The sequence below is a fragment of the Anarhichas minor genome, unplaced genomic scaffold (genome assembly GCF_050575085.1).
Source record: "Anarhichas minor isolate MPS153535 unplaced genomic scaffold, ASM5057508v1 ptg000027l, whole genome shotgun sequence".
In the NCBI taxonomy this organism is placed as follows: domain Eukaryota; kingdom Metazoa; phylum Chordata; class Actinopteri; order Perciformes; family Anarhichadidae; genus Anarhichas; species Anarhichas minor.
The window spans coordinates 15,565,130-15,591,086 of NW_027466473.1; the positions used below are offsets into that span (position 1 = coordinate 15,565,130).

At 39.8% G+C, this 25,957-nt stretch overlaps 2 protein-coding genes across 4 annotated transcripts; both read right to left on the minus strand.

Annotated features, from left to right (window-relative positions):
- Positions 1-5,184: 5,184 nt before the first annotated feature.
- arhgap31 (Rho GTPase activating protein 31) lies at positions 5,185-17,080 on the minus strand. The gene is made up of 12 exons (XM_076101688.1): positions 16,974-17,080; positions 13,852-13,954; positions 13,200-13,344; positions 11,645-11,727; positions 11,415-11,522; positions 11,097-11,236; positions 10,784-10,991; positions 10,541-10,659; positions 10,326-10,382; positions 9,597-10,244; positions 9,352-9,500; positions 5,185-8,998 (listed from the first exon to the last, which is right to left on the minus strand). The coding sequence occupies exons 1-12, from the start codon at positions 17,071-17,073 to the stop codon at positions 7,010-7,012; spliced, it is 3,849 nt and encodes a 1,282-aa protein (XP_075957803.1). The 5' UTR covers positions 17,074-17,080; the 3' UTR covers positions 5,185-7,009.
- Positions 17,081-17,183: 103 nt separating this feature from the next.
- On the minus strand, positions 17,184-24,264 carry b4galt4 (UDP-Gal:betaGlcNAc beta 1,4- galactosyltransferase, polypeptide 4). Of its 3 annotated transcripts, none has more exons than XM_076101689.1 (8): positions 24,101-24,264; positions 22,875-23,408; positions 22,150-22,382; positions 21,218-21,405; positions 20,907-21,029; positions 20,696-20,800; positions 20,485-20,603; positions 17,184-17,386 (listed from the first exon to the last, which is right to left on the minus strand). In XM_076101689.1, the coding sequence occupies exons 2-8, from the start codon at positions 23,131-23,133 to the stop codon at positions 17,325-17,327; spliced, it is 1,089 nt and encodes a 362-aa protein (XP_075957804.1). In that variant the 5' UTR covers positions 23,134-23,408; positions 24,101-24,264; the 3' UTR covers positions 17,184-17,324. The 3 variants fall into 3 exon arrangements, with proteins under 3 accessions (XP_075957804.1, XP_075957805.1, XP_075957806.1); XM_076101690.1 differs by lacking the exon at positions 17,184-17,386 and adding an exon at positions 19,844-20,315 and having other exon boundaries at positions 24,101-24,263; XM_076101691.1 differs by lacking the exon at positions 17,184-17,386 and having other exon boundaries at positions 19,844-20,603; positions 24,101-24,260.
- Positions 24,265-25,957: the final 1,693 nt, after the last annotated feature.

Genomic DNA, 25,957 nt, shown 5'->3' on the forward strand with positions numbered 1-25,957 from the left:
AAAAATATTTATTTATTTAAAAATGTTGATACTTAAATAAAAATATTTCTGAGCGGAAGACGATGTTGTGGTGTGAGTTAAATATTTTGGTCTTTGCGCACCACTGAGTGCGCACAGTGGCGCACGTAAGCTCTGGTTGATATCAGCAGTTTGGCCATTAAATTATACTAAAAAAGACGCTGTGAGAAGACAATCAATATAAAATACTGTGTGATAGTCTTTGGTCAAAATGGTAACATGAATTACATCTACACACATTTAATCTCGTCCTGGCTGCGCTGTGGCAACATGTGCAGTGCATTCATTTAGACGCAAGACCCATTTTCTTTGCAATTTTAAATATATATTTTCATCCCATCTTACATGAAAGTACAGCTAATGTGCGTGAGGGGTGTTTGGTGTACGGGAAGACGACTAACACGGTGATTGACAATGTTCAAAATGTCTTCTCAGCGAGCCAAACATAAATTGGGGAGGACAAAAGTATTCCCAGCTTGCACTACGGACAAGCAAAGTGTACTCGTGTATATCGAAGAAGCTCATTAGGCAACATAAGCTGAACTCCACCCTGAAGGAGTAAATCAAATGCTCAATAATCTTTATCACTAAGAGGTGATAAAGACGTTGTTATGGGGTCCTTTTATATGCTTTCCCTGGGGGACACTCAACGCAAATATCACTGCCTGGCCCTTTGGAGCTTCTTTCAAGTTTAGTCCCAGCTGAAATGATCCCTCTCGTGTGACTGAGTTAATAATCACCGTGGGTGTATAATAGTGCATCAGGAGTTTGCATATCTTAAGATATAGATCTAACATGAAAATGAATGAGGAAAAGACAGTTTGGTGTCCATGACCCACATTATTCTTATTGTTCTTACGCACCAGTGTGGTCCAGTTTATTGTCGGTTTTATGAGCTCCAGGTGAGTTAATATAAGCCTCTTCGGCTCAACCAACATCATGTTTAAATAAAACAAAAACATAATCGTTAGTTAGTATATAATGTTATTTCAATGGCAAATCACTAAATCCACAAAATGAAATAATGCGCCAAGTAAAATAATACGCAGCATCCTCAAACATAAATTCAGTCTTGAAGGCAAAATACTGCTGTTGGCTATTCTGGTAAAATAGGTCTAAAAAGAGTAAATATGTATTTGTTATTATTTCAAGTTAAAAAACATGTCATCTGATCACCAGAACATCTCCATAAAGACCAAACCAGGAGTTGTTCCAGTTTTGTTCGCCTATTTTACGCACCGCTACAGCTGCTCTCTGACTGAAGCTTTGGTTCTCAAAATTATATTTACTATGTTGAATAGGCTTTAATATATATTTGCTTTACTGGGAACGTATCTCTATACTTTTATAAAGGGAGTAAAAACTCTTAAATGGCGTACAGCACATTATCTGCATCAGTGTGCCTTTTTGGATGTGAATTTTCGCTTGTAAACTTTCATTTAATTGTTCACTTAACCATTTTAACAAAACTCAAATATTTGCATTTGTTAAGATATGGGATTAGACTATTTTGTTAATTGCACCATAGAGCCCCATTTTGCTCACAACGTCCTCTGCAAAGCGCCCTTTATCCATTCAATAGCCCGGGGGTATGCGCCCTGGGGGAGCTTATACGCTCGGTGCTCCAAATGCTCAATTTATTTATTCTTAATTTTGTGCCGATCAATTCATTGAAGCAAAAAGGACTACGGTGTCTTTTTAAAAAGAAGAAAAGGGAATTGTGGACGTAACCTTGACGGAGCTGAGGAGAGGGCTCCCCTGACGCTGGAGAGCCGCTTGAGTCAACAGGCGCCCATCTAGCAGACTCGCCCTTGTCTTTATTCTGGCTAATTTTTTATTTACGGCTTTTCTTTGACATGTCTCTTATCTATCAGATTAAAAGAACAGCTTGTAACAAATCAGTCTGCACGATTTACAACAGCATTAAAAGGGGACAAAGGGAGCAGGCAGTCAGTACCTGAGAGTCTGGTAGACGGCGCGGCGCTGCAGCTGATTCGATGGTTTGAAAATACGCACGAAACAAAATACTTGAATCCTGAAAAAGAGCCTTTGTACGTTTCTTTAGAAATCAAGCAATTCTGCATGACAAAGGACAATTAATAAGCCGTCTTTTCACGACCAGCAGCTGGTTTCCCCGTCAAGGAAAGTTGGAAAAAATTCAGACTGAATGCGCGCAAAAGCCCTTTGCGCGCAGACAGCAACCCAAGGTGACCCATTTGGCACAGTTAAAATAACCAAGCCGAAGTAAAAGCGAGGGAACTGTCAAAAACATTTAAGCTGAAATATCTTGAAATTGCAAATCCCTTTATGTGGAGGGACGCTGCCGATGTGGGTTAGTCGTACAAAGGAGGTGGTTAAGTTGGAGAGGCTTTGGAAACGGACACGTGGCTTCTCAATGAGAGCTCCTTTGGACCCGCGTGGCTTGCTGTGGCACTGCACATTCAACTACTTTAAACTTATCCAGCTTAGTAAATGTTTATACTAAATCTAACATGTTAACATACAAACTTTAACAAAATAGTTTATAAACTTTTTAACACTTTGGTACATGTAAAACGTGTACGTTTACTCATTTTTAAAAGAAAAACGCCTGCTGCTCCAGGCTTCCAGCCTCACTTGTGAATGTAGAGAACTGGGTCATTGTTGGCTGAGGGGAGGCTATTTTCAAGAGGATGTTTTTCAAAAACAAGTATTTAATAGTTCAATGCACCTTTATCTTCATATTTCAGTACTTCAAGGCGTTTGGTGGCATTTTTTATTTAGTGTGCAGCTGTTTCCTCAATACATTGGAGGAAAATAGACTGCTGATATCGAAATATGAGTAATTTTGTGTATGAATTGGCAAAGGTATTACCTTTGAATTAACATTGGGAATTCAGCTTAATATGAATTTTATTCATCTGTATAAAAGGTATTGATATCTATATTTTGGTACAGCTTCATACTCAACCTGCATTTCCAGTTGCTCTCGATTTTTTGCTTTTATTTTTTTTTAAACGACTGTGGTTAAAGTGGTAAAAATTAAACAGCTACATGTTTCATTATGGAGCTGTTAGTGGTGACAAAGTGTGTTCATCCCGCTGAAGTGGCAGGGAAGGAAACCGCATTGCATTGAACTCCGACTGTTTTCTGCAGCAACATTTGAACCCATTCAGCTGTGTATAATCTGTTTAACAGCTAATCAGTAACGTAAGATGAAGGACTGGCACGCAGCGTCCCTTTCCCTTACTTTCCCCCCCTCTAATTGAATATTCAACGCGCGCACCGTGCTCTGCCTTTTTCAGTGAGCTTGAGAATGCGCCTTTCTAATTCTCGGTCCATACACAAGCAGTGTCAAAGGTCGACAAATAATGAACTGCGCAGACATGGAAGTGACCTCTGCAAGCGCAACCGCTGCTCCAAACTGAATCCTGCATGCTGAATGGGGTTTTGGGCAAAATATTTGATTTGACATTTGGATAAAATGTTACAGTGGACTTTTTTTCCACCATCATTGACCTTCACTCAGTCCACGTGTGAACATGAACACGAGCCGAGACAACTGGAAAATGAGAGGCCTATACCTGGTCAATGAGGTATATAAAAACAACATTTAAAATACATTTCTTGTGACTTTAGCCAGTTAAAATATTAGGTATGTGATAAAACAAACCATACAATTATTATTTCTTGCACCATGTCTTCATCTCTAATGGTCTGTGTTATTTAAAACACTTGTTGTGTATCATCACTTGAGTACTACTCTGCATTTAACACTTTGGATTTTTTTACTGGTTTTTCGGTAGTTAGCAGTTAAAAGTGACAATTTGTTGTTTGAAAGGACGACAGAGAGACAAGTGCAGGTCCTTTGGTGAATGGAAGCTGAACGCACGCCCTCCGCGCGCACAACCCACGCTTATACACGCATAAACACACAGACGGAAAATGGGGCAGGGTTCAAAGGCCGACGGTGTTTTCGTCTGTAAAGACAGGATAATGGTCCTTCCTCGGCCACAGTATATGTTGAGTAGTTGTAGCGCTTAATGCACTGAAGCACGCGGACTGTCACTGTGTGACTCTCTGTCCCGCAGTTTAGTGGCTCGTTCGGAAATGCAGTGTGGAGCAGGAGCGTCATCTGGTGGCAAAGACCAGTGTTAGGTGATGAACATGGAGCTGCACAACCATACTTTGGAGAATATTGACAAAATAAAATATATTTTTTATGCACAGTTCAACAATTTCACTGTAGCCTACATTGTTATTTCTGAATAGTAAACGAGCATAGGAACACAACATCTTCTATAGGTCCCAACCATATCACATGTAACAGACTGCAGAATCACATCTGATCTCCAAAGGGCCCCAGACCAGGTGGGGGACCTGAATACTCCTCATTCACACAGCAGCACCTTGACCTCTTTCATATTGCTCCTCTAGTGAGAAGCTGCCAGTGGGATTGTATGAAAGTTATGAAGTTCCCTTGAAGCAATAGAGGCATTTAAAATTATGATGTGAAATTTAGCATCTGATATTATACATTGTTAGACAGTTATTGACATTTGAATTAACAAACCAGACAGTCACTTCGGCACTAATTCGACAACATCTGTGAGCATGTATAATTTGTCTGACAATTGTCTGATTGGCTAAAATACTTCAAGAAGAGAGAGAGAGAGAAGCAAAGCTTCATAACTAATTGTTTAAGCAGAGAGGAATAGAGGGAGATGAAGGACGACGAAAAGACAAGAAGTCCGGAGGAAAGTTAAAACATTGAGTCCTTTACAGTATGAAGCCTGTTTTACAAAATTGCTAAAAGTGTGCTTCAATGGCAAACACACTGCAGTCAATAACAAAGCTCATATTTGATGTGATAGTTGGTGAATAATCTTTGTGTATAGTTTTATAGAATACTGTAATCTTTCATTCATTTTGAGATGTCACTAGTGTAATGTTAAGTTCAAATGACACATTATACCTGTTGTTGTAATGATTGACACCCAGTCCATGTTCTCTCAGATGACATTCAACAAATACACAGAGTAGTTAAAAAAAACTGCTAAACATCTGCTTGTTGAGACCTCAAGTAACATTTATAAAAACTCCTTTTTAACAGGTGACTTGAGTTTACCAGGTTGTTAGAATTTCACTGCTTTGCATGTTTCAATGAAAGCCACGTGAACCAGTGACTCGTGTGATTTTCAGAACTTTTTATTCTCATAACTTTCTGTTTTAACATCAAGTATCTTTTTTACATTACTTCAGGTGCCGCCATCAGATACTTAAAGCAAAACTCTCAGCTCAGTTGTTTTTCCTTTGAATACAGAGGCTTCAGTCAATCATTTTCAGTATCAACAAGTATACAAAAGTTACAAAACAAATTTAAAAAACAATTCTCCTTTTTCAAACTTTTTTTTTGGATGAATAAAACACTGCAGTCATTCATCCAGTCCATCCAAACTTCAGTATAACAAATACTGTCACCTTAATAACATCCGCACCTTTAGAAAATACACGGTAGACTCCTTAAACATCCCAACTATGTTATGTTCATGGGTGGTAAAGCTAAATACATCAGAACCTTTGTTCGTTAAATGCAAAGAAAATAGACAAAAACCTGGAGATACCATCATCTGACTTTGACTCAAACACATGAAATACAGTCAGCGTGCACAAAGTCAACCTCCAGTTCACTGTCAGCGGAGTAGCTCCAGGGTTTCAGTTTTGATAACATCACATACTCTTTACTCTTTTCTACAATGCTGGTTCTCATTGTTGTCAAAAACAAAACAACAACAAAAAATGGACACAAAATACCAAACAATTACGGAAAACAAAGATACACATGAATTAAAGTTCCTCTGTAAATACTATCAATCTAGTTTGATGTATTGAAATCAGAAAAATAAATTTCCTTTTAAATATTAGTTTAAAAAAAATCACATTGACATCAGCTTATCACGGAGCCAATTAATACATACAGCATATAGATATCACGTTTACTTCATATCATGTGTATCTTAATAAAGGAATAAATAAACACATCTTTATCTATCAAATGTGTGATTGTTAAACCGTTTCTTTGTCAGTTCTTCAGTTTACTCCCTGTATTCAGAGCCCTTAATGTTCAAAGATAAATTCAGCTCAGCATATTAATGTGATATATATATTAATATTAAGGTCGCAATCTGATACAGAATGAACTCTGGCTGTCAGTAAATTCAAATAATCCAACTCTATGTCATAACATCATGGACACTGATGGCATGTGTTTGGTTTTATTCAGATTCTTTTAAAACTGAGGCTTTATGTAGTAGAATCCAGACATAAAAAGATATGAAGCCCTTGAATTGACATGAGCAACTTTTTGTCCACTTTTCCAGTGACCACCACAAAGTGTTTGGTGCTCACTAGAAACCTGGTGACCTGTTTAATGAGGGAGGAGGAAAAAGATATATATTTTAAAAACGAATCCTTACACACACACAAAAAAAATAAACTTATGTTCCTCTTCCGAGCTTTTTGTGGCGGTTTCAGCCGCATGTCTCCCTCAGTGGATGGCACTTGCTCAGTGAGCTATCTCCATGACAACTGAATAGACTCCATCCTCTGACAAAGACCTTGAGATGCGGTTGAAACCTCTTGAAAAAGCAAGTAAGAGGACCTTGAGTTAATCCTCCCTTTTGTTGAACTACTTTTTACTTGTTTTTAAAGTCTTCTGTGATAATAAACGGAATATCTTTCCGTTTTTGAAACCATTTTAAAACATAAGTTGGGCGCTGGGAAATCACTATTTTCTGATATTTTAAAGACCAAACATTTAATCGACTAACCGAGAAAATAATCAGCAAAAAAAAAAAATCATTAGCTGCAGCTCTAGATCTCAGGCAAGCTTAAATGGCTTTCACATATATCACGGCTTCCTCAAAACTTTCTTAAATACTGACATTTTATAAAGACTTTCCTCGTATACTGTATCTTTAAACACAGCCAGTCCCACAGTTAGTTACAGCAGTCACTCAATCTGTCTGTGGCTCCTGCTGTCAAAGATCATCGACCTCCTCTGCGGCTGGTAGAAGCAGCTGGTTGACGTTTCCAGTCTCTGTCCACTTTTTGGAATGGTCATTTTGTTTTGAAGGGCGATCCCCTCCGGCGTCCTTAAATTGTCCGCCATCTCTTTAGAAAAGACATTCGCTGCCGAGGCGTCGTTCAGGCTCTTGATGGACGAAAGGAGCTTGCCGTCATCTCCTGACGGAGGATAGTCCATGATGGGAAAAGGAGGGCTGAGCAGGATGAGACTTTGAGGTCTCTGTCTGTTCCTGAAGGACGGTCTTTGTAAGACGTTCCCTCTGTTGGGTCTGGGACAATCTACAAACACTTCCAGACTGGGCGCGTGTCTCCTCGTGATGACTGGCAGCTCTGGAGTAGATGTGGTCTTCACAGACTCAGCAACATGTGGATGTTTGGGTTCAGGCTCTTTATTCTCCAGCTCCTCCTTTAGATCTGACATCACTGGAGGAGGTGCGGCATTGCTTTTCTCTGCAGTCGTTTTAGGATGTTCCTTTTCTTGTTCCTTCGCTGCATCGAAATCCTTCTCGAGTCTGGAGGGAGGTATCTGGCTGTACTGCACCTTCGGAGGGACGACTGGCACAGCTTTGGCCTGGCATGTTTTTATCATGAAGGCTGTTCGCACCGAGGACACGCTGACCGGGGCTGAATTTCGGCGTAGAGGCGCCTGCCGATCACTCAGAAACAACTCCAACTCTGAGGGAAGCCTGTTGTTCACAGACTCGGAGGAGGTCAGTAATCCTCTCTGACCGGAGGAAAACGCTGATGAATTACGGTTTTGCTGATTGGAAATGTCTCTGATGCATCGATGCCCCAGGTCTAAATTAAGTGAATACGGTCTGTGTTTAGAAAAGCAATTTTCCTCTCTTTTCTCTGCCTCATAAGACATCTGCCTGTAAAACTTCTGAGATGATGCTGTATTCTTCTGTTTTGTTGTGCTGCATTTCCCTGTGTGAGGTTGTGCTGTGTTACTGCTGTTCACACTGATCCCTGACGGCAAATGCGTCCATTTAGTCTCTGGTTTGCTACTGGTAGTCTGAGGAACGTTTCCTGAGAAGTGTTCAGTGCTCGTAATGAGACACTGTTTGTTGTCATCAACTGAAGGAGATGAAATCTGAGTTTCCCCACGAGTACCGAAGGGTGATAGCTGCTGAAACAACTCCTCTATGTCAGGTGAGTGGAGCGGACTGGTAACCCACTGCTTGGTGGAGCTGAAATCCTCCCAGGGCTCCACCAAGTCCAGCTCCTCTGGGTTTGCTCCACATCCTTCGTCGTTGTAGAGGTTTGGCAGCTCCAAGGCGTGACGTCTCTCCTCCAAACACACCGACAGCCTCTGAATAACCTCAGACGCAGAAACCCCATTCTTCTTTGCTGCATCACCAGAGTCGTTTTTGTCTCCTTGGGGGATTTCAAGTTTCTCCGATTTTTTGTCGGTATCATCTGCTCCTGAGAAGCCTACCACAGTTGGAGTATCCTCTATCGTCAAGGGATTCACGACTTTATCCAAACAGGTTTCTTTTAAGGGAAGCTGGCTCTGTTTCGTGTCATCTTTGTTTAAGGGTTTGATTTTTAGATGCAGCTTCTTCTCTTTTTTTGCACCCACCATATCAGCGCGAATGCTTTCTGTGTTATTGTGAAGAGAAAATAAGATGTCAGACTCGGAGGGCTGTTTCTTTGCAGAGTCTGATCCAGTGGGCATTGCGTGATCACTCAGAGAGGTGTACGAAGGCTGATCCCTAAATAACAACGACAGAGATGGGGAGCTGCGGCTCCGTTTCGACTTAACATCCATTGTTAACTTCATGCCCTCACAGGGGCTCTTGGAGTTGAAAACGGGTTTGAAAGTCTCATCCAGCAGGTCGATTTCAGGTTCAGTTATCTTCAGCTCTTGGTGGAGGTCAGACCAAAGTTCTTTCCCAGTAGAAGATCCCTTGTCCTGAGAAAGTATTAATAAGAAACAATGTAAAAATAGAAAGGATTACATACAATCAATGATTCCACCACTCATTTATAAACCAAGCAAACATAATTATTCTTATATATCTGAGAAGTATTCACAAATCCCAGTTATAAATTTTACTTACTTTACTTTACTTACTTACAATTAACAATACCGATACCATGTGGTGTTCGATTTACTATTGCTTTTTATTTAAATATTTTAAACCTTTTATATTAAAAAAAACTTAAACTGAATTTGATGTTAAAATACACACGGAAAACTTAAGCCCCAATCAAACATAGCATCTGTAATTCTGCTCAAGCGGACGCACAACTAACATGATTTACCGGTTGCATAGTTATCTGCCGGTTGTGCAGTTCTTTCCCAGGAGATGGCGCCGCATCTTTGCCTTCTCTTGCATTATCATTGGACGCTGGTTCCAGTTGCAAAGTATTCACCCCTCCTTGACCTTCTTGCAATATTTCTTTGCTTGCTTCTGAATAAAAAAAAATAGTTTTTTCATGACATCTTATAACACATGTATGTACTTTCACAAGAAACCTAACTTTAGCATGTGATAATGTGTCCTCACCCTCTGGCAGGACTCTCGGGGTCGGCTCCTCTGTGTTTTTCCTCTCTGTTCCTTCCTGCTTCTTGGGTTCCAGTTGGGGGAAAGTGTTGCTCTTTCCACTGTTGACGCTCTGCTCTGAGCTCTCTTTGCAAGGTTTCAGAGCAGCAGCTTTGTCCTTGACGTGCACCCTGCATGGCGTGCTGTTGGAGCTAATAACGGCTGACACACGCAGGGGTACAGACACAGCAAAAGGCTCGGATATGTTGACAGCTCTGCGCTGATGCCTCGGTGAGGACTCCAGCGGGAAGAAGCTTCCTGGGAAGGAGGGCCGAGAGGAGCTGTTGTGCGAGGAGCCCGAGTACAACATCCGCCTGCTTTTCGGAGAGGTGGGCTTGTAGCCGCTGAGGTCATCACCTTTGAACACCTTCAGTTGCTCAGGCAGTGTTTTTTGAGGGGGTGCAGAGGCACCTGGTGCCCCTTTTTGGTCCATGCTAGAGCTCCAGCCACCTGTTGCCCCTCCAGTTTTCGTCCCTTTATTAAACTCCCAGTTTGCATCTTGTTCACTCAGATCAAAGAGCGAGTCAGATCCCAGAGTTCTGGACTTTACATCCGGAACAGAAATGCTGCCGGATCCACTGGCTTGACATTTGTTTCCTGTTCTGTCATCATCTGTGTGGTAAAAATAAGTGTTACACCATCATATTCATTTTGCCCTGTGTTTAGATTAAAGTATCCAGGTTTCAGCCCCACCTGTTGGTAAGGAGCACAACGACTCCATGCTCCTGGATGGACGAAGAGCTGCCTTTTCTGTTAGAAAACACATTATTACACTTTGACAAACATATTTTAAGTGTCGGGAAGCTGTAAAAATGTTTAAAAAAAACTGTTTGAAAATGAATTAAAAAAATGTGTATAGTTTGTTGACATGGTTAGATCATTGTTAACTCTCCCTTTGGACATTTTACCTGTCCCTTGTGTTCTTATGAACACACTGCCGTTCCGGCTGAGTTTTCCCTTCGAGTCCACAGACCGTCCCAGGTTGAAGATGGACTTCCACTTCTTTGATTTCCCAGAAAACTTTCTCCTAACAGACCAACAGAGATTATTAAGTCCAGTGCTATCAAACAGCGCCCTGACAGTAATACATAAATACAGTAATTGTGCATGAATCAAACACTTTCAATGGACTGAATCCAAATCTGTCATACTTGCTGTCTGATATGTCTATGACGGTGTGGTAGAGCGTGGCAGTGCTGGTGTCAGGCAAACTGTTCTCTCGCTGACGTTCTTTATGCACAGGATGGTTTGGACTTAAGGAACGGGCCTGGGCTTCTTCCAGGCTCATCAGTTTCATCGGCACACACTGGCCGCTGATCGGGAGTGTGGCATACTTCTCCCCACACATCAAACTCGGTCCTGGAGAAGTATAATCATTTTAATTTTTTTTTTAAATGGTGAGTTAGCAAATCCTTAAGCCCAACAAATCTCCCACAAAAGAGTTTATATGTATATTTTGAATACCTTCTTTGGGTTTGATTTGCACAGAATCACTGAAGATCTCCTCTGTGTGGTTTAGAATATACTCAACCACTGACTGTTGTATCCGCACCTCCTGGAAAGCCATGTTGCCATTATTACATGACGCCTCAATATCTTTAGATCTAAGAAAATGAAAGTAATAAATATTAGAATCCTTTGAAGAAAAAATTAAATGAGCAAAAAAGTACAAATCTTTTAAACTGGAAAGTATTTCGACATTACCGTCTTTATTGAAGGTTTTTTTTAAAAACAAATTTTATGAGTCAAGTGTTTGAAGCACATCTGTGAAGCTAAACTCACCGTAATAGATTTGGAGCCCAAACCAGGGCCAGGTTACGTGTATGCATGTTTGTCTGGGTGCTTAAGGTGGCAAGGTGGGCCAAGTGTTTAGTAAGGTACTCCAGAGTCCTGAGGAGAGTTGACAAACACTTCTTGTCACATTTATTACAACAGAATTCGTCAAATCTGGACTGTCCGTTGGGCAATTGTCTTCACTGCTGTGAAATGAGTGTAAAGGGGCCAAAGTTTACCTGAAGTGAGGGGTCGGCAGTTCTTTGATGACCCCCTGAATGTGTAAGAGTCTCTCATGATCCCCCTGGACCGAGACCACTTCCTGCATGCAAAACAGAAAGATGTCCATGTCAAATAAATTCACCATAAAACTTTACTTCCAATAGATACTTAACGCCAAATATGAATTGAATTCTCACGCTTGTGGTCTCTGCAGCTCTCTTTAAATTCTGTCTGATAATAATAATCTTTCATTTGTCAGCATACATGCAAAACAAACAGATGGCCAGTTAATAGGATCTGTGTGTTAAAGGGTGAATCTAATTTCCCAATGCATGCCCTGTCCTTCCATCAAGCCTCCAAACCGTTTTCCCTGCTCAACAAAGGTAAACAGACATGCTGGAGTGCGTGCAGTCAAACTAATGTGATTGAGGTCCAAACAGCTGAGCATGTTAGCTGCATTTGTTAGTCATGTGTGAGGTCGTCAACATTAGTAGTTGTTGAAACGTGCTCTTGCACAATCTTGTGCCATTATGTCTAATAGCTGAAGCACAAAGATTAACTTTAAAATGACATTATGCATGAGTACATGATGCCAGGTGAAATAGGTGAAATACTCAATAATATAATGTACACATCCTGCTCAATGACTATGTTGTTAAGAGTTCATTCCTTCCAGGACAACTTGGCTAGAAAGGCTAAACTGGGTTTTGGTGTTTTTTTTATATATTACGCCTTGTGAGGAACTAACTTTTCCTAAAACACTGCAGTACTGGAGTTTTCAAGCACACGCAGCACCAGATGTATTAATACCAAGGTATGCTAATGGCCCGTCAGGGTACACAGAAAGCTTCACAGAGAGCATAAACCAGGTCTTACAGTCAGGGATTCCTTCCCTCCTGCTCCTCTCTAACGTCTCTTTCACATCTGCAGTTCATCCAGAAAATGCTAAATGTAGATATTGTGTCTCCCCGATGTTGGCCCCACAGGTTACCAGATACATTTGGAAATTTAAATTTGAATGTTTTTGCTCTTGCTTCCTAACAAACCTTAAACCCCCCTGAGATCCGAAAGGGACAGCAACAACATGTTTTAACCTTTGAATAGTGCATTATTAATATATTGTTACTTGACAAAACTTCTTGGCAACAGTGTTGCCCACAAAAACACACACATAAAAGATAAAACAGATCGTAACTCAGTCTCTTACAATGAGTTTTTTTATACAGTAAATGCAGGGACATCTTTTTATGATCATAAGCAGCAAACCTACTACTTTTAATAACAAAGATGAAGAATGATATTAAATCATACTTCAGTTTAATTACTTAATACAGTATGTTCTTTGCATTCAGTTCAGGAAGAGATGAAAACAGCTGATCAATAGTTCAATAGTGAGCCGAAGACATGAGGCCACGTTCATGAAAAATTGTAATAAATAATGTCTTCATAGTGTTGCCACAACTCTGGGACTAATTACTGTTTGTAAAGCATGAATCTGCCGTGAAACCACGCCTAGGCCACGCAGGATTTTTTTTTTCACTTCAGCAAAACTGTAAACGTGAATGTACTCACGGTGAATCTGCTGTATAGCTCGTACGTGAGCAGAGGATTGGGTAGCTCCCTGAAGAACAGCTTACATAAGGAACCCACACAGTGGATGTCCTGGAGGTACACTTCCTTTGTAAGGTCAGGGCACGCCTCGGAGCAGAATTCCTGCCTGCACACAGGCACACACACACAAACACACACACACACACACACACACACACACACACACACACACACACACACACACACACACACACACACACACAAACACAGTTGGCTGAATGCTTTGATTGTTCCTACCCCTGCTAACTGTTGCAGTATGTGGCATAATAGATTTAGGTCTATTCAGTCGACTAACGTTGTTGTGGAAAAAAAACAAGCAATGCTAATCGCTCTCAATACTAATCTGAGAAAACAATATTATGTAAATTAATGAGAATCATGACTATATATTCAGCCCACGTGACTAAAAAAAAGTTTCTGGTCCATTTGATGTAGGAGAGCACAATTTTCCTAAATTACCAGGATGTATACACAAGTAATTATAGAGAATGTAAGGTTAAACCACTGCTGCTTTATAATGAAATCATAATTCTTATCACCTAATGCCTAATATTTTGTATGACTTGAGGTTTTTGTTGCCTCGAAAGCATTACTGTACATGTTGCATGAGTACCTGAGACGCTGGATATTTGAGGTGATCCCCGACAGTCTGTAGATCCCGTCCACAATCCCATGCTCCTCAATAAACTCTGCACATTTCTTAAGAACCTGAGGAACTGAAGTTAAGAAACTGTGTTATTAATATACTTTTAGTCATATACTTGATGGGCACACACACATCTTAAAAGCAGGAGAAGGAACTGTGACTCTAATTTTTCGGCAGGAACAATGCACATACGGTTGACTTCATGGTATATAGGGGTTTGTTCCACTAGGTCTGTTTTCTATTCCTTAGGGCCGCTGATTGTAGGTGGACTTTGACAGGAAGTTAAAAATGGTTTGTTTGTTTCAGAGGAAGGTTGACACACCCAGTCCTTTTAGCTGGTATTACTTACGACATTTCCTCTAATAGAAAACGGCTTTTGAAATGTTACCACTGACCTACACAGCTTTATGAACTACAGTACATCCCCTTAACTGTGGCTTTACAGCTAAATCACATGTTCTGATTCAGTCTGACCACAACTTCCCTTTAGTTAATACCGAAATTAGCAATTGCATGCAAATCAGCACATTTGGAAAAAGTTGATTTTGATTCCATTTCCAAAGACAGTTAAGATCAGCTCTATTTTACCTATAAAGCGTAGTTGAAGGAACAGACAGTAGAGATGAGGGGAAACCAAATGTTGATTAATCCTGGCTCCATATTAATCTTAATTAAGTGCAACTCTTCTCAGATATAAAGAATAGCTTTCAATTTGGTTTTGGGGTTTTTCAAAGTCTGACATGGACCAACACATTTTTTACCTCTAAGCAGTGTGAGATTTTAGGTAGTAATGAGTAATGAATTATGTGTCGGTGCAGGTTTAAAGAAGATACTTTGTATTTACATTTGAACATCAATAGTTAATATGGCTTAACGTTCTTCAACAGAAAAAAATATTGTATATTAAAACAGACATTTTCACGTCTTTTGAGAGTTTTAGTTCCATATGCCACCTTACACGTCTAATGCTTTTGGCTATATGAATGAATGCTATTTCATTCCATTATGTCCTAGTAATTAGTTATTCTCTTGTAGACTTTTCCATTTTAACTACACTCTTATTCCCATGTCTCTTGTTGTTGAATACAAAACAAACAAAATCCATCCAGTTTTGGAAATGGTTCATTTCTCAGAAATTGCCGCAGACACCAAGAATCTGTAATTCACATTCTCATCTATTTGATTTAATTGGACTTTCAGCGACATGCCTGTGGTCAAATTTACTTCTGGAGCCTTCATTTAGCGCCTCTCAGTCTCTGCACTGAGGGAAGATCTCTGCTTCTTGTCGACTGGCAACAAAAGTACAGTTTGGACAGATTTCTAAAGGTACTTTATGATCACACGTGAAGTCAAATCATTTCATGGTGTGTTAAGAGGTAAACTTTTGGTTACAATTGGACTCAATCTCAACACAGAGTCCACAGATGCAACTTGTTTGTTCACACAATAATCTTAAACGTTCCATTAAACGTTGAAACTGCAGCTGCCACTCCGTGGTTGGCTTTACAACAACACGTAACAGCCCTGTAGTCTTTCTTTTGGTCGGGTTTTATGAACGTATTTTATGGTAACATTGGACTTTAAAGGTGCAGGGCCAGATTAACAAAAACCTTGTCATAGAACTGGCGAAGTGAAAAGATTAAATATGTGCATTTCCTCCTCCCGATGATTCATGTTTATATATCTGATGATTTAAAGTTTGCTTTGTAGAGTCTGAATTTATTGTAGTTTTACAATGACATCATGAAATAAATGTTGTAAACAACTGAACATAATCATGATTACTTTTGTCTGTGTGAGACAGGAAACACTTTTTTTTTCATACAACACAGATTTGTTTATTGATCATTCTCTATTGCTCATTATTATTTGACACATTTCAATTTTTAATCATGTAAACATGGACGGTCAATCGTATTTTCTCTCTTTAAAGACTTCTCTCACAAATACCGAGAGATTGTGATTGTAAGTGTGCAACTTTGCATTGTCATTTGTACAAGCGGGGCATAAAAAGAAAAGTTAACATCAACTTTCTGTGCAGTTGAGATGCATAAATGTGATCTATTTCAACACTTAACTTTAAGCACAAAAGTAGAGCTACGCAGGGAACACGTGGGCATCGGGTACACTTTAACTGCTCACAGATAAATCTAAACGTAGAATCGTTTTTGATGGTCACTACTTCTTCTACTTTGTGTCTGTTAGTTTGTCAGGAGCTTGCAGTAATATTCAAAAGCAGTAACAAACGAATGCAGTGAGTACCCAATCTAAAAACACAATATGTCTGCTGGACATCCATGACGGAGAGGTATGACACAAACCTCCTCCCTCACTTCCTGCACTGAATGCATCGCCTCACAGAGTGTCCACTCTTACTGGTCTTCCTTAAAGTTATCCTCAACACCGCTATTCATATGCCTCTGCACGTGGGATACTTCTCTCTTTTGGACATATCATGGTCCCCCCCCCCCCCCCCCCCCCCGAAAATAAATCACAGATGATGGTTGTAACAAAGGAACATACGATCAAATGACATATTCTCCCAAACAAACCTGACTACTTATTTTGATATTTAATGATGCATTTAGTTTCTCTTCTGTTTTTATCATAACTCATGATTTTCTCTCATCCATAGTCAGCAGCACCGCACAGTCGTTCGTCAGACATAAAACCAGCCATAGGAACTATAGTCACCTTAAATTGACACAAAAAAATGTAAGAGCCACACCCAAAGTCACAAATGACCATTTAATACAGCCAATGTGTGAATGAATGGCCTTACTACAGTAAATGTAGAACACACGTAGACCTACTATTCCTATATGTACTCTTTGAACAAAGCCTGTATTTCTTACATGAATATACTTTTTTTTTTGTCTTTCCTGTCCTAATTTAGCCACATGATGTGTATGTAAAAGGTTATTATAGCTATAATAATCCAGAAAATGACGAATAAACCTTAATTTTCAGTATAAATATTATCCTCTACATATGAGTCAAGTAATAAATGACAGAAATCGTGTGTAGTTTGATGATAGCTGTTTGTAAAGGAGTGTTGGTTGTAAAAGAAAGCTAAATAAATAGTTTACCATCTTGTCCTGAGTTCTGGAGATGTTCTATCAGGTCACAGCCGAACACATTTTCACTTCCTTTCTTTTTGGACTTCTGCTTAGTCCCTTTATTCTTCATGTGGCTCCAGTTAGTAGTCCCGATAATTAAAACAAACAGATCCTTGGGAGCACAGCGATCGATCCATATGACCCCGACAGAGGTTGAGTTAGTAGGTCAGAAAAGCAGCCGCATAGAAATCCCAGCGAACGGCTCCGAAAACTCTGCATCCGCTCACATTCTGATTAACCACACTGTTGGAGGCTGAGAGCAGAAGTGACGTCACATTTTGAACTTTAAGTCCTTTAGATTGTCATAACTTGAAGTGATGATCAATGAAAATTCCTGGTGTAGCTGTTGCTCGGCTGGGACGTGGCAGTCTGTTGCTTTATCTCTGAAGGATTTGCAGAAACAGCATTAGAATCGGTCGGTTTCCTGTTGTTTTTTCTTTTAACCCCAGCCAGTCTCTCTCTGCTCCTTTTTTATCTCCTCCTCTTTTCCTTCATTCCACAGTCTCCCCTTTTCACTAGCTCCTCTGTAGCCCAGGAAGCATATGAACAGAGGCAAATCCCCTCAGGAGCATTGGTTTTTATTTAAATCAGATTTCCACTTTGAGATTTTTAGAATATTCTATATTTAGAGATGGACTCGTGGCAGGGATTTATGAAATGTTGAGACTGTGTAAAGAGGAGGGAAGTCAAGTGAGGGGAGGAGAACAGCTGACTTCTGTTTCTCTCCTGGTTTAGGAATTACTGACCTCCTCTATCCATTTTTTTTTCATGTGTCCAAACTTGGAGCTAACGGGAAAGCTGCTCTCTGCCTTCCTGAATGCTCCCAATGTGTACAATTTCCTGTGCAAAGAGCCCGGGCTCGAAAACAAAAACAGACGGGTTCTGAAGGAAGAGGGAAGTGGGAGGTGACTGAAGTGAGGGCCTGAAGGGCACAGATGGGAAATGGGGGGGGGGGGGGGGGGGGTTAGGGTGAGGAGATGGACGACACACATGGTTCTCGTTACTAACTGCTATGCATGTTATGTTTTTCTTTTTCAAACCAGACTGCAACGTTATCACAAAGACGTAATCAAGGATTGCATTAAACGTACAGCTTTTAGTCATGTACCACAGTGTCTTTATTACTTCCTGTCTTTACTAAATGTAATTCATTTACATCCCCAAACTAACCTGAGACAATTCATGAAAAACTCCCTGGGTAGTGATAACATATTCCTCTGATTTGTAGCTTTTTAACAGTTTCACACCAAAGATTACAGATCCTAAAACATAAATTCCATAAATTGAGGTCTGAATTTTTTTAGCTGTAACTTTCCCTGGGGTGATATTTAAAAAGCTAATCACTGATTGCAGTATATCTATGTTAACCCCTGTTGGTCCACTGTCAAACCACTGACCACAGTGATTTACTGCGTTGGAGACAATTTATCTAATTCAAATTTTACACAAGAACTGGAGGCCGAAAAGCTACTCTATGTTTGGAAACTTGGTTTGATTTGTTGGCACACTAAAGTCTAGTCTTACTAGCCTCATAACGGCACAACAATTGCTGTGCTTTTGCTTTTGCATTGCTTTTCCATAAATGATTGCTCTCCTATTCAAACATAAAGATACGAACACCTCACTCTACATTCTTCACTCGTAAAAGTTTACTACAGTATATTTACAAACGATAAAGCACACATTCCAGGCACCACTGGCATGTTAACATATCTGAATGGACTAGTTTGCAGTGCTCTGACTTGCAGAGTTGATATTTTGTGTGCTAGAAGTGTTTTGTGAAAGTCACATGTGATCTAGATGACCAGGCTTTGCCTCACCAAGACAAAGCTTTCTTTCTGCACTATAGGAAGAGGAGATGACATCATTCTGTCCATACAAAGCGTCAGACACCCCACTCTTTCTTTGCACTGGTAAAAAGAAGAAAGAAGCTATGCTGTCTATGCTGAGAAGACAGTTCATTGTATCTGAATAGTAAAGGGGTTATTCTTGTCCTTACTTTTAGTACATGTCCTTTATGTCCTCAGAAGGATGCAGTGCTGTGATATATCTGCAGCGTAGTTTAGAAATCACAACACATTCCTTTTGTTGATGTGAAGATGAAAATTCAATTGTAAAACTGATTCCAGTTGCCCTCGGCTCTATAGTCGGCATATGGTGCTAGACAATTCATATTCATATTTGTCATTTAAAATAAAAAATCTGCCTTCTTTAGTTTACACATATGGTCCACGCTTGTGCTGTGTGACGTCTTCCCACATTTCAACCAAACTAGACTTAAATAGGTTGTTATTTTGTTACCATGATGAATTAAGGCCACTGCTGTGCAAATTGCCAGGCAATAAAAGCACTATTTTCATAGTTAACAAGGAGCAGAGACCTCACTCGAGAGGCTTTTCCAATGGTGGATTTTGTGCTCTCGGGGCCCCCTACTGGTCAGATCCACGTACTACAGGTTGTTACCATCGTGGTGCCAATTATATACAAACTACTACAATCAAAACATTAATTCTATAAAATATTAGTAGTACAATTAGTTATGGCAGTGGTTCCCAAAGTGGGGGTCGCGACCCCTAGGGGGGGCGCGGTGGTACTACAGGGGGGTCGCGGTTGCGGGGGGGGGGGGGTCGTCCAATGTTCCTATATCATCAAAGGGGGTCTTGACAGAAAAAGTTTGGGAACCACTGAGTTATGGTATTCCAAATAACCAGGGGGAAGCTTTTTAGAGGGAGTTTGTTTTGTCCTAAAAATCATCCATATCCAATCATCAATCCATAGTCAAAAATATATACATTGTTATAAATTCAAGTGCACATCTTGTCGAATAAACTAAAACACAATTCATAAGAAAATACTATTTATTATATGTGTTCAAAAGAGAAAACAATCCTATTAGAGGTGATGATCTGGGTTCTCCCATCAACACACAAAACATGACAAATCAACACGCAAACATTCAAAAGTAATTGATTCATATTCAAATTAAAATAGAAAATGTCAGTGAAACGTTTGATGCTACAATATTACCACAATTTTCTTGGTTGTGATATTTTTACAAAATCTTATTGATAAGTTGTAGTTTAAAAATAGTTTTACATGTAAAAGTGTTCAACCCACAGGAGAAAATCAACCCGAAAACAATCATACACGTATGGAATGTGACCATGAAAGGAACAGAACGACCACCAACAACTTGTATAAAATCTATATCTAAAAACAATGTCACTCTAACTCAAGAGCTTCCCAGCGGCTGCAGCATTCTGTAGACTTAAGAACAGTTATTCAGTTCAACGGTGTGACATGTAGAGCAACCTGTAATTATAATAAAGCTTATGAATACATAAAGAGGAGTGGTTCAAGTAAACTCTTTAAATGTGTCACTATAGTTAGTAATATTGCTCAGTCTTGAAAGACGTGTACCATAAAATATTTTTTGGTCACAGTAAAGCTTCCCAGTTGTAACCTCAATTCTGTGGCTTACCAATGTCCACAGTAACGTTCACATAAAGAGGCTGCCTCTCGACCAGCATAGTCTTATATGAGCAGCTGTTCAGTCCGTCCTTTTTCCAAACCAGAGGTGTTCGTCCTAACAATCTCATCCTAGGAAAAAAATCAATGAAGAGATCACATTTAATTGACCAGTAATAATGTGCTGCGACAAGCACATTATGCCCATCTCTACATTTACTGACCGGTCTTTGTTTATTTCGTTGCCACTGTCCCGTTTGTGAAACACCATGGTGTAGCGAGCGAACTCGGCGGGCGGCCGCACAATCTTCATTTTCTGCAGCTCAACCCTGCAGACAGCAGAGCCACACATGAATCAATGGAGGAGAGCACTACATCTGCTCCAGATGTGATGAAAAGAACAATTAATCCTGTCTTCTCTTGTTTCTGTCTCACCTGATGCGAAGGTCGTCATCTTCTCCGCCCCAACCCCAGTAAGTGTTTGAGAATCCATTCACTTGATAAAACTGGTCTTTGGTCATAGCCGTGACTCCTCCAAAGTAGCCTTTGTAACGCAGCCTGAGAGAGGAAGAATATGAAGAAACATTACTGTTCTTTGTTTGGATTTTATATCCGAGCTTTCAAGATAATATCAGGCCTGAGGAGCTCGGCATCCGTTAACATTGTGTAGTTTATTCACATGGGTGATGTAAAGTTTGACTGCTGACTCATGGCTTGCAGTAAATGACTCTTAATCATATACTTACTTGTATCCCGTGGCGTTCCTGCCGACCACCAGGTGTTTGGGCTGCTTGTCACAGATGTATAAATTGTGATCATTTTCAGGAACCAGGTCCACATCATGGAAGATAAAGCAATCCCAACTGTAGTCCTTCAGTGCTTCCAAATACCCGACATTGAGTAACTTGGCACGGTTAAAAGTTGCATCACCAGCCTTTAAAAGAACAGAAAACACAATAAAAGTTGAACAGTTGAAAGATCAGTGTAGATGTCTGTGCTCTTCTGTTGTATCTGATGCGTCATTATGCTTTATCAATTAAAAAGAAGATTATTAATAGGTAGGAGGGTCGGAGTGTCGAGTACACTACAGAGCAGCCGCAGCTCAGAAAGTGATTTAATGCTACTTGTGTGGGCCAGTTATTAAATAAAATATACTTATTAAAATATACTTATATGAAAGAGTTAAATGTGCTTTATGCTGATTGATTTTTACAAATAATCCCCATGAACGCCAGAGACCGCCTCAGGATGGCACCAGGTGATCACATAGGAACCAAAACATTATAAAGTATTTCATACAAGGCAGAAAATGAACTACTCTGGATAAATATGTATATATATATATCGATGTGATATGAGACTAGATATCGTCTTAGATTTTGGATATCCTAATATAGCATAAGTGTCGTCTTTTCCTTGTTTTAAAGGCTGCATTACAGTCAAGTGATGTCATTGTTTACCTTTTGTTTGAGAAAGTCAGAGGAATTTGTTACAGTTGTGAGCTTGCATTACAACTACTTCAACTAAGTAATAATACTAATAACAAATATATAAACAATCATTTGTACAACCTCAGTGCAGTTCCCCCGATATCATAAATCAATACTCTCAGTTCTATGAGCATGACACCTAAACATGAATGGGTTTTAAAACTGTGCATGGTGTGGAGCCTGTATACCTGCTGGATGACATATATGGCGTAGTGTAGCTGCTGCCTCTGCAGAAAGGGGTGCAGGTGGTTCAAGAGGTAGAGGAGGTGTCTCTCTCTGCTGCGATGAGGGATGAGCACCGCCACGCTCTGCCTCGCCGTGCAGTCTGAGGGCTCGTACTCGCCTTCAGTCACTCCTTTGTTTTTACTCTCCACGTCCGTCAGCGTCAGAGAGGATTCAAAGGACAGCTTCACAGCTCCCTCTGTGGAGGTTAGCAAATTCAGCCACAGATCTGAGTCTCTGGGATTATACCGTTATAGGGGATTCATAGCGCAGTAAATATCCCATGTAATCTACTTATTTTGATCCCTTTTCGAACCTGTACTGGACAGACAACATGTAGCCTCTACAAACGTGCTTACAATGCTGATAAACACGGGAGGAATAATCCCTGAAGTGCAAGTTTGTGTACAACAATTTTGAGAAACATGTACTTACAAAGCAAAATCTAAAATCTTCTATCATGCACAGCACAATCAACCATTCATTTTGTTTTGAGAAAGTACGCACACTGCTGTAGTCGTTATGTTCAAGGTGACATCACAGATTAATGATTGGCACAGACCCTTATGTAGTTTATTATAGTAAGTTAGCTACACTGTCATGCCGTCACTTTAAAAAGGTGGAGAACTTATAAAAAGAAACAAGAGGATACCATAAGCAGATAGATTTAAATTACAAATATAATACGTACGTAGCAATGGTGACTCCTGAGGGCATTCGATTTTTGTCGGTGGAGTTTTCAATCGATTGGGTGCCGCCGTCCAAGTGTTGGGTTTCTCAATCATGTCGGCTTTGACGAGAGTTTGTGGTGAGGCTGAGAAGACCTGACCGGATTTCACCGTTTCGCCTGAAAAGGTTGCGATCCATGCCAGCACCGACAGCGAGACGAAGAGCAGGAGAAAGTATTTCCCCCTCCGCAAAGTCTTGCACACAGGCGAATAGAAGCCCATAGCTGTGTGACTGCACTGATGTGGAACAGTAAAGGTGGCAAACTGTAGATGCTGGTGGTTCTAGTTTAGGATATTTCCTCTGTGCAGGACATTTAGGCAACAATACCGACAGCCACAGGTTCACTAACCGGTCATCCCATGGCGATGAAACATGATGCCGAAGTAAACAGGGAATCAAATATATATGATCACTGTGAATTAAGGGAAAAGCTATTGGTGAAAATCCATCGCTGAACCCTCAAAATCCAGTTCCAAGGACTTCAGTTCTCCGACAGCTGTTGATTGATAGTGAGAGACATGAAGTTACTGCCATGAATGTGCGTCACAATCAGTCTGTTACTACCACATGATATCATGTAAAACTGCACCCTGACAAGGCAGGTTCTAGTTTTAAAGAGATATCAGCAGTACTTTGCATGTTATCTTATAAAACAAATAAAGACAATGTGTTCAGGTTCCTTATTTTTCCCATTTATTCTGTTACACACCACTGAAAAAGCTTTCTGAATGGTAACTTAACACCAGTAACTACACACCTATGCTATATACCTGTCTTTTGTCTTTTCCCCTTCACAACGTTTAGTATTACATTGCAGTCTCACTTTTCTCCTCACTAGAACAGATATGATATATATATATATATATATATATATATATATATATATATATATATATCAAATATCCAACGAGTTTTAATTATTGATTAATCTCTCGATTAATTAATTGACAGATCAATTAATCATTGTTCTAAAAGAATGCCAGATAAAATGTTGACCTCGTCAATTCACTTGTTTTGTCTAACAGGTAGCTCAAAAAGCAATATATTCAGTTTACAGTGATACAACTAAATTAAACTGTAGGCCATGACTTTTAACACTATATCAAATACAACAACATGAATGGAGGGACAGGAATGCGGATGTTACGCTGTAGAGCGTTGCCAAACAAACACTTCTGAGAAACATACCGTTATTCATATAAAGCTCCGTCGTCTCCTCATTAAACGTTACGGTCCGTGTTTTCTTTTAACAGTAAAAGCTCAAATATATTCCGCAACCTGCAGCTGCGCAAAGGTGAGCTCTCTGAGCAGTTAGCGTAGCTGTTTGCTAGCTGACGTATGCGGATGTTACTGTATAGTGCTGTAAAAGATAACGGTGCGGAGCTTGAACACACCTTGTTTTCCGTTATAATCGCTGATGTAACGCTTCAGATAACGTGGTTTGGTTGACGCATCTTACCTTTGACACGAGCTCACATTATTCCATGTTGCAACCCAGCAGTGTGTCAAGTCAATATAACTACACAATACTTCTGCTGGGTGTATTTCATACTAAAAGCTTTTGCACTAAAACTATAATGTTCATGCATGTTTTTTATTGACACTTCCGTTAAGTGGTTTTCAAAGTAAAAGCTCGTCGCTCCTAGTGACAATTGCTCTAACTTTGATTTACATGCTATTTTTCAACCTTTGTTTCATAAAAAAATATATATATATATATATATTGCTCCATGCTACTTTTCAACTGCATAACTATTTCACTTTAATATTACTATTTGTAGCACAAATAAAGCCATGTATATTCTGATCTGACTTCAGCAATTTGTATATGGATAAATTATACAAGCTCCTCTTGTGCCCAGGAATACGACTGTGACAAACATTCCCATCATGCAATACCCATCCTGCAGATCAAACACAGACAACAGCTGGTCTCTCTGGGCTGCACAGGCTTTGAGGATAAATGTCTTGTCCTCCTGCCAACAGAGGAGGTGGTTGTCCAGCTGCTCCTCAGCCTGTTTCAGGTCAGCTATATGACACTGGATGTCTCAGCATGTCATCCTCCTGTTGAGCGATGTGTGAGGTCCTGCAGTCCTCAAACGCCTTTTCACATACTTTTTATTGTGTGTAAATAGTAAAACAGAAACAGTGGGATGCATTTACAGTATCTTACTATTAATTGCTGTTGTTTTGCCCTGATACCATTATATCACCCTTTATTGAGTTCATTTGATTATTAGTATCTTGTCTTGCATCTTGTGGATTTTTCTTAATGAATATTTCCTTGGGTGCAATTCCTAGGGTGGCATCGTCGAGCTATAAATGAGTCACACTCATACATTTAACCATACAAGTTCCCAAAGACCTTAGGGAATATTTTATTCATGGACAAACAAAGTATTTCTCTTCTCAGCTCACATTACAGGAGCCTTCACTTGGTAATTATGTGAAAAATAAGTACTCAAACCCTTTTCTTACAATAAGTAAAAGGGAAAATATACATAAGTAAAAGTCGTATTTAAAATTAGAACTTAATTTAAAAATCAAAATATACTTAACGTATACGTTAATGTTATTTTATTGTTCTATTATTACTTCATAGGCCAAGAGTCTTTTTCTACTCAGGAAATAGTTACAGCTTATAGTAACTGAGTTCTGAGTGGATCAGAATAAACAGTGCCTTCCCCAAGCCGCTCCTCCCTCTTCTCTATACCTCCTCCAAACTGTGAGGCCATGACTGTGTGGTGTAGTCCTATTGCGAGAATGACATTAACATGTGAGATAGGCCTGTACTGTTTGCAGTTATCAGAGACTTGTGATAATTTCAAGCAGCGAATGTTCTTTGAGAGATCTACACCAAAATGTCCCATCGACCTCCATCAGCATGTTCATTGTTTTGTTCGGATCAGGTTTTTTTCTTTTATTCAGATCTATATTTCTGAGAGAATTTGAGTTATATATAAAAGCATATTGGTTGTTATCCTAGATTATACTTCAAACTAATTCAAGTACTTTCAGTTGTGTGAGCTGTAATACAACATTTGT

Excerpts from the sequence above, each read along its gene's own strand:
- arhgap31 (XM_076101688.1), bottom strand. The coding sequence starts at position 17,073 with ATGAAGAATAAAGGGACTAAGCAGAAGTCCAAAAAGAAAGGAAGTGAA. Across the intron at positions 10,992-11,096 it reads GCAAATCAAACCCAAAGAAG|GACCGAGTTTGATGTGTGGG; the intron begins GTATTCAAAATA and ends ATACTTCTCCAG. Across the intron at positions 10,383-10,540 it reads CATAAGAACACAAGGGACAG|AAAAGGCAGCTCTTCGTCCA; the intron begins GTAAAATGTCCA and ends GTTTTCTAACAG.
- b4galt4 (XM_076101689.1), bottom strand. The coding sequence starts at position 23,133 with ATGGGCTTCTATTCGCCTGTGTGCAAGACTTTGCGGAGGGGGAAATAC. Across the intron at positions 22,383-22,874 it reads TCAGGAGTCACCATTGCTAC|AGGGAGCTGTGAAGCTGTCC; the intron begins GTACGTATTATA and ends TAACCTCCACAG. Across the intron at positions 21,406-22,149 it reads CCATATATGTCATCCAGCAG|GCTGGTGATGCAACTTTTAA; the intron begins GTATACAGGCTC and ends GTTCTTTTAAAG.